An 18,451-nucleotide genomic window follows, 5' to 3' on the forward strand; every position below is an offset into this window, starting at 1 on the left:
CAAAGTGTGTTGAGCACGGTGTCTTCTTGAAATAAAGCTTTATTTTTTACAATATTCTACTCAAAGCCTCTTTTCTTCTCAGCCAGGATCGCTGCACATTCCACACCTCTGCTAACAGGTTACGGGTCCAAGATTACCCAGAGTTACTGGAGCTCAGCGGAAAACCACCGAGGGAAAAGTCTCAACGGACTGCGTGTCAGTGAGAGTTAGCATACTATGCTAGCAGCATGAGTCAGCGCAACAACGAGCGAGTAGCCAGTGATGACGGCTAGTTTTGGACGGAAATTAAAAGTATTATGAACTGTGGGAGACGAACTTTATAACAAGATAACATATTTCAGAGTTCTACAAATACTTCCTCCAGAACTGGTTCCATCAGGTTAAAGTGGTAAACAAAGGCTGTGTCTACTACCGCGCACTTAACGACACTGCAATGCAGTGCACTGCAATTCAGTGCACTGTATTGCAGTGCACTGCGTCGCTGATGAAGTGCTGTCTCAAATGGAACACTTAACCGTTAACCACTTGGCGGAAGTGACGGACGCAAATCTGTTCACGGCACCCGCGAAATTAAGCCGGGAGTGACATATGCAAATCTGCTTGCGATACCCTAACCCTTAAAGTGACAAAATGAATGCACTTCTTGCCCTTGTTGTCCCTTGTTTACCTTTCTCCACCCCATGTGGAAACTGCGATACCTCCACAATCGCGGCTGAAGTCGAGATGATATATGTAAATTTAATTGTGATTTTGCCTTACCTTCACAGCATAGCTTCATGTAGTAGTTGCAATTAAATTCTCCTCGCTAGGTATGCTAAATTCTCAATTATCTGTCAGAAGTAGCCTTCTTCTTTGCAATCCACATACACACCATATGGAAATAAAACATGACAACTCTGTACATGTTTGTCCCTAGATTCCAATTAGTTTTAAGAATTATCCACTGAAATGATAGGCATCATCTGCTTGAATTCACAGTAATAGGCCTACTTTGACTGACTGTACTTTTATACACATCTCTGTTGTAGTGAAGTTCACCCTGATACAGGAATCAATTAGCAATTGAACACACAGGAATATTAATTATTGTTACAAACATGCATCAATTCTAATATAAATCAGAAAACGCAATAAAAGACTACACAACCTCAATGACAACATTTTATTGATAAAATGACTTTCATATTAATATAATCTTCCCTTCCCCTCCCCTCCCCACACACTCTACAGCAGCCACCCAGTCCCAGCGGCGCTGCCGTATCAATGTTGCAATGCCACTGCTGGCGTTGTATTGTGATGGCCACAGTGACATGAGGGTGGACTTCAGGCTCACCGAGTCATTCAACGCCCTCATGGCTGTGCTGGGCACTGACTGACCACGGTTGGGGCCCCGAGATCTCCTGTCTAGTTTTTATTTTTTGGCTTGCCAGCGCCACCTCCTATCGGGTGGTGGCCAGGGCCTTCGACAGGCCCCGGGCTCAGTGCATGACGCCAGGGTCCTGAATAACAGCCCCATCTTCTATGAGCAGTCATACCCTCCACCAGGATCCTGTATCCTTGGGGATGGTGGCTACCCCTGCCTGTCCCAACCCATCTGCCTCATGACCCCTTCAGCCAGCCTGTCCACCTCCAAGCTACAACTGCTGCCTGTCAAAGGCCAGCTGTGTTGTGTTGTGGAGAGGTCCTTCGGGATACTGAAGACGCGATGGCGGTCCATCTTCTTAAAGGCCCTGGAGGTGGATGTGAGGTGCCAGAGGTCATTGGAGCCAGATGCAGATGTCGGGAGGGCAGCAGAGGACCAGCCAGCACCTCCAGGAAACGTCTCTGGGGCAGGAAACAGAAATAGGATAGCCATTCAGTGCTATGTCCCAGACCACGATTACATTTAAATTAATACATACACGACATTAAAAAAACACACAACGATGATTGAAAGCTACAATTATTTCTAGAAGGACAAGCTTAAATAGCTATCGTAACGGTATTAATTATCGGGCGGCGTGTGGGCAAACGCTCGCGGTGTCATGTTAACCCGTTATTAAACTGAGCATATTCATTGTTAATCCATTATTAAAATTGCTATTTAGATTGGTTAACAGAACAGCCGTTGTTTAACACTGTCCGATGACTGACATAGCTATCTGTCGTCGGACTTGCCGCTGGAGCAAGCGCCTGGAGCCGACCTGCCCCCGCTCGTCAAGCGAAAAGTGTCCGATAAAAGTGCACCTTCGTCGGACTGGCGAGAGGACCGGGTGGTGGATTACCCAGCTAGTTTATCATAACTGCCATGCAGATCAATGGCATCTAATGCTACCTAGGTATGCTCACTAATCTGAGAATGGCATTGTAGTAGTACATTGTAATACCAGTACAATGTGTAATTACCGCTGATACTTACATTTACGGTCTGTAGCTTCGTGGTCTACCGCTTGTGCTGTCCGCCATTGTTTTAGAAATAAAATGAAAAGCTGGCGAAAGGGCTCCTCCTCTTCCGCTACGTCGCCAAGATGGCGGCCGTTTAGGGCGAGTAGTGTCCATCGTTTTACACTACATTTTTTGCCCGTTTGCAGTGCACCATCCGGGTACTTTCAGTGCACTGAATTCTGCTGGTTTTTTCAGTGGCGCACTTCGAACACTGAAAGTCAGTGCTCGAAGTGCTCAAGTGCGCGGTAGTAGACACAGCCAAAGAGAACCAACCTGCTCGTTGTAACCGGACTTCCGGGTTGAAAACAGCGTCCATTAGTTTCCGTTGTTGCTCGTGCTCCTCTTTCAAACTAAAAGTTGCTCCTCGTGCTCTCGTGCTTTCAAACAGCCCAGATATCTCTCACGCAGCCGCAGTCAGTCCTGAACTCGTGTCCGTCTCCTCGCGGCTAGCACGCTGACGTCATGAGCTCCGGAGGACACCGGGAGACGATCCGGAAGAAACAAACCACGCCGCGTCCACTCGGACAGGTTCAGGTGGACATGGAGGGTCGAGGACACACACGAGTTAGTCTGGAATAGTCTCTGCGACTCGTTCTGCGCGGCGAGGTCCGTCCTGCTCTACTTCTTCTTCTGTGGTGTTTAACAGCAGCTTGCTTCGTTCTTCTTCTTCTTCTGGGATTTTTGCAGGTTGGCAATCAACTGTCTGGTGCATTACCGCCACCAACTGGACTGGAGTGTGGATCAGGACGACGATACCTTCTTGCCCTATCACCAAATAATAATTAATAAAATAACAAAAACAAACAAAACAAAAAATAAATAAGAACATATAAAATAACCATATATATACATATATGTACACATATACATTTATAAATATTAGGGCTGTCAATCGATTAAAACAAATTAACTAATTAATCGCACATTTTGAAATTCATTGATCGCAATTACAAGTTTTTTTCTTCTTCTAAAGACCAAATCTTCTAAATGAATGAGTAATCCCTTCAGACAGCGTGTATTTTAGACACTTGTTTCATTGTATTCTTTTTTAAAGACAAAACTTCACACAGAGCTGTGTTTTCAAAGAGGCTCCTACCTATAAAGGGCCAGCGAGGTATTTAATATCGTGGATGATAAATTGTTTCTTCAGTGAAACATCCAGATTAGTAAGAAAAGGTGTATTAGAGACCCCATTGGTCCTGTCATCTTTAACATTGAACAGCAGCAGAACCAGTGGCCTTGGTAAACTGACAAATATGTCACGTTAACCCTCTGGAGTCTGGGCTCATTTTCTAGATTTTACAAAACAATGTAAATTCACCTTTTAAAGTCTTTAGCATGTGACACATCCCAGTGTTTCCCCCACCATTCTATCAGGGTGAGGCCCCGCCCCCCTGTAATGTTCTCTATAGCACCAGATTACAGCAGAAGTAATGTAAGGTTCTTTCCTTAAAGACGTCTTTGTTCTTTTATTAAACTAAACGTCTGTTGTTGATCGTCTCTACAGCAGCATGTTATTCTGTCTCGAGGTGTCGGTCACTCTTCTCGGTTCTCCGTCTCATGCGCCGCAGAGCTCTGTGCCGGCGTGTCTGCGCGCGCATCGGAGCAACAACAAAAAAAGTTACCTGCACCTTCCGCGCCGCGTCACCGACACGTCGCCCTCTGTTTCTGTGAATATCGAGGAGCAGACGGGAGGAAGGAGGCGGACTGCCGCGGCTTGACACTCAGGAGTGCAAAAACTTCAACGCACACCGGAAGTAAACAAAGTTGCGTAAATTGCGTTAAAATATTTTAGTGCGTTAATCGCGGCCAAATTAATCGCATAGATTAATGCGTTAACGCTGACAGACCTAATATATATACATGCATACACACCCATACATATCAGTGGTGGGCCGTCAGGGCCAGCAAGGCCTTCTCTGTTGCCCTAAACATCATCAGAATATATATTTTGTTTAAATATATTTCCCCACAAATATGTATTCAATTATTCCCCAGAGTAACAGCTATTCTCTTAATTTCATAGCTCTCCTCTTGGTTGCACCATATATATATATATGTATACTAGGGCTGCAACTAACGATTATTTTGATAATCGATTAATCGGTTGATTATTCTATCGATTAATCGGATAAAAAAACTAAAACACTTTAATTTTCAACCCTTTATTCAAAACAGAGTCCGTACGGTCATGGAAAACCTGGAAAAGTCATGGAATTTTTAAATGGCTATTAGCAGGACTAGAAAAGCAATTGAAAAAAATAAAATCCCAAAATATTTGGAAAAGTAATGCAAATTTGTTTTATTCAAATTTTAATTTACACGGTATATATACGGTATGCTTTGGAATTCTCATTGTTAGTTTAAATACTACATATTCTCACTTTGTCACGTATAGACAGAGTTTTCACAACATGTTTAATCATGGAAATGTGGTTTAAAGTCATGGAAAGGTCCTGGAGATCCACTGGTCAGCATGTGGAAGAACCGTCACAAACAGACTGACAGCTTTCCTCTCCTGAGCAGTGGTCCCCATTTGGACCGGCCCCCTGAACAATATCAGAGACGCGTTCCGAGTTATTATTTTTTTCACCTGGCCCGCTGCCGTTGAGATTGCAGTGAGACGCGGAAAAAATGTGAAGTGGTGCTCTTCGCAATAAAACATCTTTGATGGACGTGTGGAGTCTCGGCCAATCAGCGTTCAGATGTCGACAGCGTTTGGGAAGTCAGGTTAGCTTGAATGTTAGTCCGCTACATCTGCTGCTGTCACGCTGCACGGTGTAGCGATACTAACAAAGTACCCGTACGTTAAAAACGATGCGATTTAGCATATTTAGTATCGATACTTCATTAACCCTCCTGTTATGTTGCGGGTCAAATTGACCCGTTTCAAAGTTTGAAAATCTAGGAAAAATACTTCTAAGTACTCTTTCTGTATAAAACTTCTTCTGCTTACCTTATTTAGTGTAATCAACGTAAAAAAATATACAAAAAAAATATCATGTATTTGCAACCCCCCCCTGCAGGTTTATATAACAGAGATGATGTTCCCGGGTCAATTTGACCCGGCTGTGAAAGTGAAGGCTAAAAGTCATCAGAAGAGTCACGTTTAGACTATTTCTTTCTTTGTAAATGTAGGGCAGTCTTTCTTACTCCCTCCCACCAAGTTTCAACACACACACTCACACCAACACATACACACACCGACACACTAACACATGCACGCACAGACACCAGCACACACACAAACAAACATATCAGCACACACACAAACACACATATCAGCACACACACCCCGTTCACAACCCCATATATAAAGTTGTACACATTTCAAACTTCAAACAAAAGAATCAGGTGGTTGTTATGGGAACCATCTCTATCCTGCTGTGTGCCCATCACCCGACATGAGAAGCACACTTTACAGACTAAACAATGTTTATCATCTTCTAACTTTCCCCCTAAATACACCTTTATTGGACATGGGACACTAATGTGAGGGTTTCTTTCATGTCTCAACGAATAAATATGTCGTATAGTACTTCTAATATACTTTCTGTCTGACTGGGAGAGACACACACCCTGTCTCATCCCAATCTCAGACCCACACACATTCTCTTTCTAACGACCCCACCTGTGTCGAGAAATACAGAAACTATTTTGACGGGAACCTTTATTTTTCCCTGTGGGAAAACTCCACGCACGCCTTAGCAGGGGAGGGCCAAACATACAAAATGGTTGCGGAGAAGTCCTACAACATTACACTCTGCAGATACATACGAATGCACCAAGAGGATGACTGTGTGCTGGCCTTTGGTCATCTTTTATCATATAATTTCTGCATCTTAACACTAAAAATAAACATAACTAACGTTTACTTTCAATACAAATCCTTTTTGACTCATTTGGCTTGATTTTTAGTGGGCGGGTCATTATGACCCTGAACAGCACAGGTGTCTCATCTCTATTTATCTACATCACCCCATGAAAAAAAAAACCGGACAAAATACAAATAAAATTTAGGAGAAAATACATGTTATGGTAGACTAATGCAATTTAGATTTAGATTCTTTCAATGTTCCTAAAAAATAGTTTGAACATGTATTTTTCATTAAAACGAGTGAGTGCTCCTGATTGAACTCTGATCTATGGAGGGGTAAATAACTCAATTCCACTAAAAACTGATTTAATTGTTAGTAATGTTGTTGGTGATGATGTACAAACTATAGTTTTTAGAATTTTTGGATTTCTGACCACTTTTGGATGATTCAACATTAACCGGGTCAAATTGACCCGGGAACATCACGGCTGTATGTAAGAAACGAACATAACAGGAGGGTTAAAAGAGCGATCAGAGCGCACGCGCTGCTCCGCTCCGTTAAATGTTGTCTGCACGCGCAGCGCTCACAGCGAGTGGCGTCGTGGCTTATCTCCGTGGAAAAATATTTTCCGCTATCCGCCACGGAATAAATAACCACGTTTTCTACGTTATCCTCTTGTGGAAATGCCACACACGTCGTGACTTGTAGCGCTCTGGTGTCTGGGGTCATAACCAGCGGCGGTTCGTCCATAGGGGGCGCTAGGGCGCCGCCCCTCTTAAAATTTTGAGATGAAAAAAAAAAGAAGAAAAAAATAAATAAAGATCCTGTCAAAAAACATTATATGCCAAATCATTTAAATAGTAAATATACCGTGTTGACGCGCTAAATGTGTGTGGGAGACCGTAAGCCCCTGTCAACAACCACTTAAGTTAATGTGAAAAAATATAATATATCGCCATTATCACGGAGAGAAGCCCCTCCCCTTTTTGGAGGCGATCTAACGTGTGTGTACGGCATCGATACAACATTTCAGTCGTTTTGGCAATGACGGCTTCTCATTGGCGGATGAAACCGTGAATCTTGGGTCGCAAAAATGTGCGCCGTGATTGGACTATGGCAGATCAGAGACCCGTATGTTCCCTCAGCCCATAGAGCAGTGTTGCCAGGTCCGCGGTTTTCCTGCGGAATCGGGCAACTTTTGAAGTGTTGCGCGGGTTGAATTTTTTGTCCTTGGTTCGGGTAGACCTATTTTGCATGCAAATTACATGAATATCTTTAAATAAAAATCCATATTTTAAATGAAATAATTTATTCATACCCAAATCCTACCAAACTGACTCCAGATCAGCACGTACACACATTTTATTTATGATAATATACTGTATCTAATTACACAAGGCCATTTTAGGACCTAGGTGAAATAACTTGAGGGAAAACTGCTTTTAATGCTGGCAAACTAAACATATGTTGTTACTTTGTAGATATTACAATACATTTGGCAATGATAGCAATGCTGTTGGACTTTAAAAGCAGTGTATATGGTTTGGCACGGGCATATTTTGAGTTCTGATATTGGGCTGGTTTTTGGGCTGGTTTCGATTGGCCATTGGGCTGGTTTTGTCACACAGACCTGGCAACCCTGCTCACAATGGTTTTATATTGCTGAAGGTGAGTTGAGTGATAAACGTTGTCGCACTATTTTGGCTATATTCTTTAATACAAATTAACCGTTTATGTTACATACAGTAATGGTCGCTAATACGATCACGGCGTCCAGCTGTCGTGTCATTTAGACCGTCAACATATACGTTTGGTGGCGGGCTCATTGAGCCACTTTGGCAACGTTTGTTTAGCTACATCCGGTCGCCCCGACGTATATTTTCCTTGTGTAAATTGTGTTGTTTTGCGTGTATAGGAAGTGGAAGTGCAGAGACAGATCAGAAGGCAAATGTGTGTGTTCTGTTGTCTTCTGCAGGTATGTATTTCCCTTTTGTTCAAAGTTAGAATTTTCGCTGTTTCTGCTGAAATGACTCTAGCTCATGTAGTTATTTATTTTGTCCATTAGGGGTCTCTGTTTTCCCCTTGTATGTTACATGTCATGGTTTTTGATGAGAATTGTTATTATTTAGATTTAATGTGGTCCTGTCTTCCATGGACAATGGTTTTATATTGCTGAGGGAAGTGGAAGTGCAGAGACAGATCAGAAGGCAAATGTGTGTGTTCTGTTGTCTTCTGCAGAATAAATAAGTGCTGGGAAAATCCACCATCTGAGCCGACTTCTTCCATGCCCGTTCCACATCAGTTACATCTGCTCTGAACCTCTTTCATGTGAGGGTGAAACACTTTTATTTTGCAAACCTCTGAAACCCAGCCCAATGTTTCTTAAAGCTGCTCTGAACCTCTCATGCCCAAAGTTAGTGTGTTGATAGTTGTTATTGGACAGTGTTGAGCACGCTGTGTTCTTGAAATAAAGCTTTGTTTTTTACAATATTCTACTCAAAACCTCTTTTCTTCTCATTGTTGAGTGCTATTTAAACCGCGTCGCCCAACTGCGCCCCCCCCCAAAAAAATTTCACCAGCCGCCACTGGTCATAACGTCACCCGGAAGCACACTCAGCTCCGTGAATGTCTCCGACGACGTGAATGACTTCCGCATCCAGCGCCACGTGAGCAGCAGCAGCCAATTAGATTCACTAACGGAGGAGCAGCTCAGCGCTGATTGGCTCTCACAACGCAGCATTATGGTCTCTCCCTCCGCTCCGCTCTTGTTTCTCCTGCGCCACTCTGCGCTCAACTCAACTTTGTTTATACTCCGTGACTTATTGAGCGCCGTAATAATCGCGCGACACAACGAATCGATAATGAAATTCGTTGCCAACTATTTTAAGAATTAATTTTTATCGATTCGTTGTTGCAGCCCTAGTATCAACCATTCCAGTTTTTTAAGTATTTAACCACATCTCATTTATTTATGATGATCTCATCAATACAAGTATGATTTTTTTTAAATCAGAGAAGAGAGAATCTTTTCTAGAAAACTGAACGACTATTTAGTTTTTCTTGTGTGGACAACTGAGTGTAGTTTCAGATTTTGCGCTCATTTGAATGTTTTACCACAAACTGAACAACTGTGTAGTTTCTCCGCTGTGTGGACAACTGAGTGTCTTTTCAGAGCTTGCGCTATTCTGAATGTTTTACCACAAACTGAACAACTGAACCCTCTCTCCCCTGTGTGGACGGTTAAGTGTCCTTTTAGACGGCTCGCAAGTCCGAATGTTTTACCACAGACTGAACAACTGAACCGTTTCTCCGCTGTGTGGACAGTTGAGTGTCTTTTCAGAACTTGCGCTAGTCTGAATGTTTTACCACAAACTGAACAACTGAACCCTTTCTCCCCTGTGTGGACAGTAGAGTGTCCTTTGAGAGCTTGCGCTTGTCTGAATGTTTTACCACAAACTGAACAACTGAACCCTTTCTCCCCTGTGTGGACAGTTGAGTGTCTTTTCAGATTTTGCAGTTGCCTAAATGTTTTACCACAAACTGAACAACTGAACGGTTTCTCCCCTGTGTGGACAGTTAAGTGTCCTTTTAGAAGGCTCGCTAGTCTGAATGTTTTACCACAAACTGAACACCTGAATGGTTTCACTCCTGTTTCAGCTCCAGAATGTCCCTTCGGCAGTCTCTTGTGGCCAAAGCTTCCAGCACGTTCAGCGGCGCTGACTGATGTTTTTCCAGTTTTACGGTTGATGTCACTTACAGGTACTTCATTATTTTGCAAAGGGTTTAAATGTGACTGAGTTTCCTGATTCTCCTTCCAATTGTCAGTATCATCCATCTCACATTCAGAGGATTGTGAAGTGTCATCAGAAGTTGGTTGTAAAGTCTCCTGCCAATCGTCACTGTTATCAGTCTCACATTCAGAGGATTGTGAAGTGTCATCAGAAGTTGATTGTAAAGGACTATCCGGATCTGATCTGGATCCGACTTCCTCTCCATCTGCTTCTGTTTTCAAATGGTCTGCCCCTCTATAGTCAGTCTTTGTGGAATTTGAGAACTGAGCTTCCTCTTCATCATCTCGACTCTTCACAGGAGTGAATGAGAACTTGATACCAGCCTCCTCCAGCTCTTGAAGCTGCTCTCCTTCCTGGCTGATCCTGAGTTCCTCCTGTTCCTCTTTAATGTGTTTGGGTTCTGGGTCCTCCTGTTCCTCTTTAATGTGTTTGGGTTCTGGGTCTTCCTGTTCTTCTTTAATGTGTGGTGGCTCTGGGTCTTCCTGGTTGAGACTGGAGCTCCAGTCCTGTCGCTCAGGGAGAACTTCTTCTTTAATCACCGTCATCTGCCGAACGTCTGTGGAGAATAATAAAATACATTTAAACATCTTAAGAATCTCATTTTAAACTCTGATATTTGAGAGGTTTATCACAAAGTACAGTATGTACCTCTGAAATGTAGTGCAGTAAAAAGTACAATATGTATCTCCGAAGCATAGTACAGTAAGAAGTACAATATATCTCTGAGGTGTAGTACAGTAAAAAGTACAATATGTACCTCTGAAATGTAGTAGAGCGAAAAAGACAATATATACCTGAGTTGTAGAACAGTAAAATGCACATGTACCTCAGAGATGTCGTACCCTAAAAAAGTACATTATTTACCTCTCAAATGTAGTAGAGTAAAAAGTACAATATGTATCTATGAGGAGTAGTACAGTAACAAGTACATGTACCTCTGAGGTTGCTTACATTAAAAAGTACAATATGTAGTTCTGAGGTGTAGTAGACAGGGTTTTTCCTGCATAGAGAAAATTTGGGCGCCTAAGCCGTTTTCCCGAAAGCCTATGACAAATCCCGAGCGCCTAAGGCAAAAAAAAGTCTGCGATGGAAAAGAAAAAGAAAAAAATGTGTTCATCCCGTGCATGTCAGCGAATATGTTCTCAATAGTATGTTTCAAGTAGGCGACAGCCGAACCCTCGTTCTGTTTTGATCAATAGTAATCGAGTTGATAAGCGTGTCTTCTTGTCTGATCAGCAACTGTGAGGTGCGAGAATCGACAGAGCGACCAGCTGCTGGTCACTCAACAGCCCGACGTGCACGAATACACCTGGACTATTGTCAATAGGGATGCACCGATCTGATCGGCGCCGATCCATATCGGCCGATATTCCCATTATCGGTTTTGATCGGCCGTTTTGAGAACGCAGATGACATAAAATCTGCGAGAAAAACTATCAGAGACGTTTCAATCGCGGCGCATCGCAACGGAGACGATGCGCCCGGCGAGGGCCGCAGAGTGAGAGGTCAGAGGGGATCCTCACGCACCGAGCGGCGTCCCCGTCCCCCGAGTTGAATCTCTGGGTCGACTCGGCCGACTCTCACATGTCTGCCCCTACAGACTGATGTTCACGGTAAACGCATTCGATCGGGAGCGCGCGAGGGTTTTGATAAAGTTAGCGGAAGGATTTATGTGACAACATCCGGTTTTGCAAAGTTAGCAGAAAGAACCACGTGAAACAACATCCGTTTTTCAAAACAAGATGTCGACAAATTATACACTATTACATATAAAAGTAAACAATGAACTGATTTTGTATCTTTATAGATCGTTTGAGATTTAGCTTAAATTATGCTAACATTAAAACATTTTTACTGTACCAAGGAAGAGTTTATAAAAATAAGTTAGACTTATGGATGTTAAAAAAAAAGTCCTGTATATAGATTTCCCCAAGAGTTCCAGGAAAGGAATAATGCAGATGTGTTTCATACATATCTGAAATCCCCATCACTGGCAATCAATTTTAATGTATCAATTAGGACATTTTTCTAAGTAGAAGTCCTAAATGTTTAAAGAAATCGGTAATTTCTTTAATGTTTGAGTTGCTTTATATATATAGTCCTAGGCAATAATGCTACACAATAAATAGAATGCTTCAATCGACACCGTGATCGGTATTATCTTAATCTTTTTTTTTGGGAGCACCGAAGACCCATTTTGACCCAGGAAAAACCCTGGTAGAGTAAAATGTATAATATGCATCTGGTAGGTGTAGTACAGTAAAAAGTACAATATGTACCTCTGAGTTGTATTACCGTAAAAAGTACAACGTGTATCTCGGAGGTGTAGTACAGCAACAGGTACCTTCTTGATGATGAGCAAAAAGCATGAAAGTGTTTACATAACAGTGTTTACATAAGTACCTGTAACTCTACCTCAGTACATGATGTGAATACGTTTCACCTTTAACATGAACTCTTCTATAACACTTCGTTCTTCTGTTTCGCAACTTTTATTGCACAAATTCCTGGTTAAAGAAAAAATACATAGTGTTGTCTTCAGCCTGCTTACGAGCCAAAGCAGGTGTTGCTGTCTAACCCAGGTCAAGACGGAAGAGATTTCTCACAGTGCAAAGAGAGATGTTGGCTAAGGGTCCGCTCTCAAAATGGAGGGATCAAACGTCACTTCCGGTCAGACTAGAAAGAAAGTCCCTTCACAATAAAAGTCCAGTATGTTACTCTCCGGATTGAAAGAAAGTCACAGGCTTCAACCAGCGTCGACATTTCTGAAATACTAACGAACATTCATTCACATGCAACATCCATATAAACAGTAACTCGCCATTCACATGTTATTATCACATACAGTTGATACAGTAAACAGTGTCTTTCCCTAATGCGTTACAATAAATTCATGATATCGTCAATAATATTCTCCATCATAATTCCTATTATACTATCTTTCTTTAAAGCATCTATGTGCAAAATAAAAATAAACTATTATAACTCAACAGTGTACAGCCAGGATCGCTGTACATTCCACACATCTGCTAACAGGTTACGGGCCCAAGATGACCCAGAGTTACCGGAGCTCAGCGGAAAACCACCGAGGGAAAAGTCTCAACGGACCACGTGTCCGTGAGAGTTAGCATACTATGCTAGCAGCATGAGTCAGCGCAACAACGAGCGAGTAGCCGATGGTCCCGGCTAGTTTTGGACGGAGATTAAAAGTATTATGAACTGTGGGAGGCGAAGTTTATAACAAGACAACATATTTCAAGGTTCTACAAATACTTCCTCCCAGGCACGTGCACAGACATTTTGGGGGGCAGGTGCTCAAACCTAAAAAAAAAAAAGGGCACCCATTGCCAAAAAAAAAAATCGGACAAAGTTGAAGCATAACACCAATGATGCTGTCCTCAACCTGCATTTCCTCTGGGCAGGATTAGACCGCTAACTTACATTTTCTTTATGAATAAAGATGAATTATTATATAGCAACAGTACAAGCGTTCTGATTGGATAATGGGCCGTCATGCCAGCCACGTATTGCCCTCCTCGCGGGTCTGATACAGATCCGTATTGCCCTCTGACCTCATTTTCAAAATGAGCGATATTGATCGTCATCAACAGCCAAGAAGAAATTCAGAAGCAGCGAAAATGTGTTATTGAAAGTGATGAAGAGGAGAAACTATAGTTTGGATCACTTGTGTTGTTACTTTACTGTAAATTAAAACTATTTTAGCTGAGCTGTGTTGTTTGTTTTCTATAAGATTGATCGTTGTAAGACTGGAACAGACAAAACAAAGAGATAACACATAAAACAATGATGCACAAGGATAGCATGACAACGAGAGCTAGCATAGTTTAGCTCCTATTTTCTGGCTGTGAATTCTCGTGACATTTATAAACATACTTTCAAATATGTCTAAACAGCATTTAAACAACACAAAAAAGATTCTCTCTCTCTCTCACTCAAACATGACATCAGTAAACAGCTGCAAGGCTTTGAAATCATGGATTTCTGAGTTTATATTTGTTTATTTTTTTAGGAAACGTCGACCAGTTGTGACGTCATGTTTTCAGCAGCGCTAATGTTGTGGTTGATTTATCACAAAACAACGTCAGGGGACAAACAGCGTCATGACCTGTTGGTCTGGTGCTGCGGGTCAGAGGAGAAGGAGGTGCAGCCGTTTGGTGGCGCGAGGAAACCTGCGCGAGCCCTTGGGGCTCGATCACACAAGACGCGACTCTAAAAAACGCAGCCGCACCAAAAACGCCTTGTCAAAAACCTGGCCGAGTGTGACATTGATGAGCGGCGCGCTTCCGCGCCTCGCGCTTAAAGTTCAGAATATTGTAACTTTTAACCGCCCCTGAAAAACGCAAAAAAACAGCGCCGCGTGGCGTTTAAAAGGCGCGTCTGAAAGTCGCGCCGTACCATGATAGGGAATCAATGGTTTTGCGGGCTACGCGTTTTTGAGTGGCGCGTCTGGTGTGATCGAGCCCTTAAGTGGAGGAGGAGGAGGAGGAGGGGCGCGGCGGGGGCAGGGGGGCTCGTGAGCGCCGCGGAGCATGTCGGGGCGAAATTCTCACAATAACTCAAATAAATGCCCCGTCGGATATCAAATCACATTTGGGGGGAGTTTATGACAGAGAGAGTAACTTTTATTCTTAAATACTGATGAATGAAAAAAAAGTGTCTCCAGCAAAAAGGGCACTTTTCTCATCCAGGGCAAAAGGGCTGGTGCTTGAGCACCACTAGGGCTCTATCTGTGCACGTGCCTGCTTCCTCCAGAACTGGTTCCATCAGGTTAAAGTGGTAAACAAAGAGAACCAACCTGCTCGTTGTAACCGGACTTCCGGGTTGAAAACAGCGTCCATTAGTTTCCGTTGGCGCTCGTGCTCCTCTTTCAAACTAGAAAGTTCCCCCTCACGCTCTCGTGCTTTCAAACAGCCCAGATATCTCTCACGCAGCCGCAGTCAGTCCTGAACTCGTGTCCGTCTCCTCGCGGCTAGCACGCTGACGTCATGAGCTCCGGAGGACACCGGGAGACGATCCGGAAGAAACAAACCACGCCGCGTCCACTCGGACAGGTTCAGGTGGACATGGAGGGTCGAGGACACACACGGGTTAGTTTGGAATAGTCTCTGCGACTCGTGCTGCGCGGCGAGGTCCGACCTGCTCTACTTCTTCTTCGGTGGTGTTTCACGGCAGCTTGCATCGTTGTTCTTCTTCTGGGTTTATTGGCGGTTGGCAAGCAACTGTCTGGTGCATTACCGCCACCAACTGGACTGGATTGTGGATCAGGACGACTATAACTTCTTGCCTTATCACCAAATAATAATTAATAAAATAACAAAAACAAACAAAACTACAAATAAATAAAAATTACATATATATACCCATATATAAATATGCATAAACACTATATACAGGACTGTCTCAGAAAATTAGAATATTGTGATGAAGTTCTTTATTTTCTGTAATGCAATTAAAAAAAACAAAATGTCATGCATTCTGGATTCATTACAAATCAACTGAAATATTGCAAGCCTTTTATTCTGATTTATTGCTGATTATGGCTTACAGCTTAAGAAAACTCAAATCTCCTATCTCTAAATATTAGAATATCATGAAAAAGTATACTAGTAGGGTATTAAACAAATCACTTGAATTGTCTAATTAACTCGAAACACCTGCAAGGGTTTCCTGAGCCTTGACAAACACTCAGCTGTTATAAATCTTTTTTTTACTTGGTCTGAGGAAATATTAAAATTTTATGAGATAGGATTTTAGAGTTTTCTTAAGCTGTAAGCCATAATCAGCAATATTAAAAGAATAAAAGGCTTGCAATATTTCAGTTGATTTGTAATGAATCCAGAATGCATGACATTTTTGTTTTTTTAATTGCATTACAGAAAATAAAGAACTTTATCACAATATTCTAATTTTCTGAGACAGTCCTGTATATATATATAACTTCCATAAACACAACTAACCAACCAAAATGAATGAACAAATACACCAAGGGCTCATATTCAATACATAATCTTATCCTAAGATAATGCAACAGTGCTTTATAGCCCCCGGTCTCCTGTCTGGATGACTGTTCTGTGTGCTGTCTCATGATGAACTGGAGTCCCAACAGATGATGGCCCTCAGTGGTCTTGTCTCCTCTACCCAATCTAGTGCAATCATTATTGCAACACATTTCCCTTGTGTACACTGACACTCCCTCTGTAATAGTTTCCCCTATTTTTATTTTAAATGCTGGCACTATAACGGTTGTTATACCGTTTCCCCTAGATTCTTTGATGCGTCTGTGTAGATATGGACATAACTGTTGCATATGTCAATATTCAGTTTATTTTGTGTAGCCCATTCTCACACATACAAAATGTGTGTCAGAGTGCTTTACAATCTGTACATATAGACATCCCTGTCCCAGAACCTCACATTGGGTCAGGAAAAACTGCCAAACAACCCTTCACGGGGAAAAACCTTCAGGAGAGAATAGAGGAGGATCCCTCTACAGGATGGACAGGTGTCATAGATGCCATATGTACAGAAGGACATATTTAGAGTTAAAACACATTCAATGAATATGACAGAGTGTATGAATAGTTGGTATCAGGCATGGACCACGATCCAGACCTCCATGATCCAGCAGGCAGATGAAAGTAGAGGAGGAGTGGGCGGGGCCTCAGCAGCGCCATGGCATCAGACCCAGCCAGGTCCGATGGACCCTATGAAACATGAAGTCACAAGGACTCAGGAGAGAAAGCAGAGTTAATAATGTGCAATGGAAAGATGAAAATTCATCCATAAGGAGAGAGAGAAGAGTAGAGAGATGCTCAGTGTATCCTAAACGTCCCCGAGCAGCCTATCAGCCTATAGCAGCATCTCAAGGGGCGGGACCAGGTGAACCTGATTCAGCCCTAACTAAAAGCTCTGTCAAAGAGGAAAGTCTTAAGTCTACTCTTAAATGAGGTGACTGTGTCTGCCTCCTGGACTGAAGGTATGTATATATACATATATATATATATGTATATACTGTATATATATATATATATATATATATAAAAGTTTAGTGATAAAGATACATGCAACAAGTGAAGTTTATTTGCTAGGTTGGAGGCAGGTCTCAGTGGGCTAGATGCACGGCTCCGCACCATCAAAGCTCAGACAGCTAAGCTAGTTAGCCTGCCCCCTCCCGTCACCGGTGCGGAGCTAATAGACCTAGCTTTTGTTAGCTGTTCACCGGCAGCCGCGGAGCAGCCGGACAGCTAGGTAACTGTTAGCAAGAGTACACAGGATCTCTCTGTGCACCAGCCTCGGCCGCTTCACGTTTCTAACCGGTTCTCCCCACTCAGCGACACACCGAGAAACACACTCTGGTTATCGGGAGCTCCATAGTCAGGAACGTGAAGTTAGCGAAGCCACGGTCCACAGTCGTGTGCTTCCCGGGGGCCAGAGCGGGCGACATTGAATCCTATTTAAAACTGCTGGCTAAGGATAAGCGTAGATACAGTAAGATTAGAATACACGCCGATGGTAATGACTCCCGACTACGCCGGCCAGTATGTAATGAATTCAAGAGGGCCCTTTAAGGAAAGGGGCGTAACCCGGGTGACAGGGGGTGTTTAAAGAGCACCAGGAAGTAAAGGTAAACACAGGTGTTGGAAAGAGAAATAAACGGCCACGGCCAAAAGGAAACGCCAGACTCTTCGTTCTTTTTAAAGGATTTTACAGTGAATAATTGGAGTAAACTCATGAGCAAGAACAGCTGATGTGGTGACGTCATCAAGTCAGCTGCTGTTCCAATCGCAGAAAGACAGTCCTCCCGAGTCTGGACTCCCCAGACCAAACTCCAAAAGAACACAAGTCTGTACTCAGTGTACTTGGAATTAATAAACGGCTGAAGTAAAAAATCTGTCTAGGCTAACTTCTGCTCACGGTTAGCTGAGCGTGCCAACTTCAACAACATGTGTAAGGCAATAATAGTAGAGCATAACACACCAGGTGCATCACACTCCTGTGACCAATCATGCTTTAGACAGAGGTTCGGACCGCCCCAACTCATTTGAATATAAGGACACAAAATGTCACGTAGTAAGAAATGAAGAAATACATGTGGACACAAATATAGAGACATAAATAAATGAAGAAATACAGAAATAGATTCATATAATGATTTCCTGGTTAGGTGTAACTAATATTTATACATTTCTTTATTCCTGTATTTATACATATATTTAAGCATTTATTTATTCATACATATATTTATTTACTACCGTAATCATTTTCTGTCCTCCATACTAGATGAATTAAAACTCGAGGTAGCCTCATACTGGTGCTTTAAAATAATAAACTTTTTATACAATGAGCATCTGTCCGTGAGATCTGTAGCCCTACCATCAAGTTCGCATTTTATTATAA

At 42.5% G+C, this 18,451-nt stretch overlaps 1 protein-coding gene and 1 long non-coding RNA gene across 2 annotated transcripts; both read right to left on the reverse strand.

The window, feature by feature from the left end:
* Window positions 1–1,148: 1,148 nt before the first annotated feature.
* Window positions 1,149–2,691, reverse strand: LOC130211353 (uncharacterized). The gene is made up of 2 exons (XR_008835012.1): window positions 2,399–2,691; window positions 1,149–1,824 (listed from the first exon to the last, which is right to left on the reverse strand). It is a non-coding gene; the product is annotated as an uncharacterized LOC130211353 (long non-coding RNA).
* A 1,882-nt stretch (window positions 2,692–4,573) lies between these two features.
* LOC130211063 (gastrula zinc finger protein XlCGF57.1-like) lies at window positions 4,574–15,165 on the reverse strand. The gene is made up of 2 exons (XM_056441667.1): window positions 14,850–15,165; window positions 4,574–10,589 (listed from the first exon to the last, which is right to left on the reverse strand). The coding sequence occupies exons 1-2, from the start codon at window positions 14,890–14,892 to the stop codon at window positions 9,340–9,342; spliced, it is 1,293 nt and encodes a 430-aa protein (XP_056297642.1). The 5' UTR covers window positions 14,893–15,165; the 3' UTR covers window positions 4,574–9,339.
* Window positions 15,166–18,451: the final 3,286 nt, after the last annotated feature.

This window comes from Pseudoliparis swirei, chromosome 3 (assembly GCF_029220125.1).
Source record: "Pseudoliparis swirei isolate HS2019 ecotype Mariana Trench chromosome 3, NWPU_hadal_v1, whole genome shotgun sequence".
NCBI classification, from domain to species: domain Eukaryota; kingdom Metazoa; phylum Chordata; class Actinopteri; order Perciformes; family Liparidae; genus Pseudoliparis; species Pseudoliparis swirei.

Bases quoted from the DNA above. Each gene is read 5' to 3' on its own strand.
- LOC130211063 (XM_056441667.1), bottom strand. From the start codon at position 14,892: ATGGACGCTGTTTTCAACCCGGAAGTCCGGTTACAACGAGCAG. The intron at 10,590-14,849 runs GTTGGTTCTCTT...TATTCTCCACAG, and splicing joins AGTCCGGTTACAACGAGCAG to ACGTTCGGCAGATGACGGTG.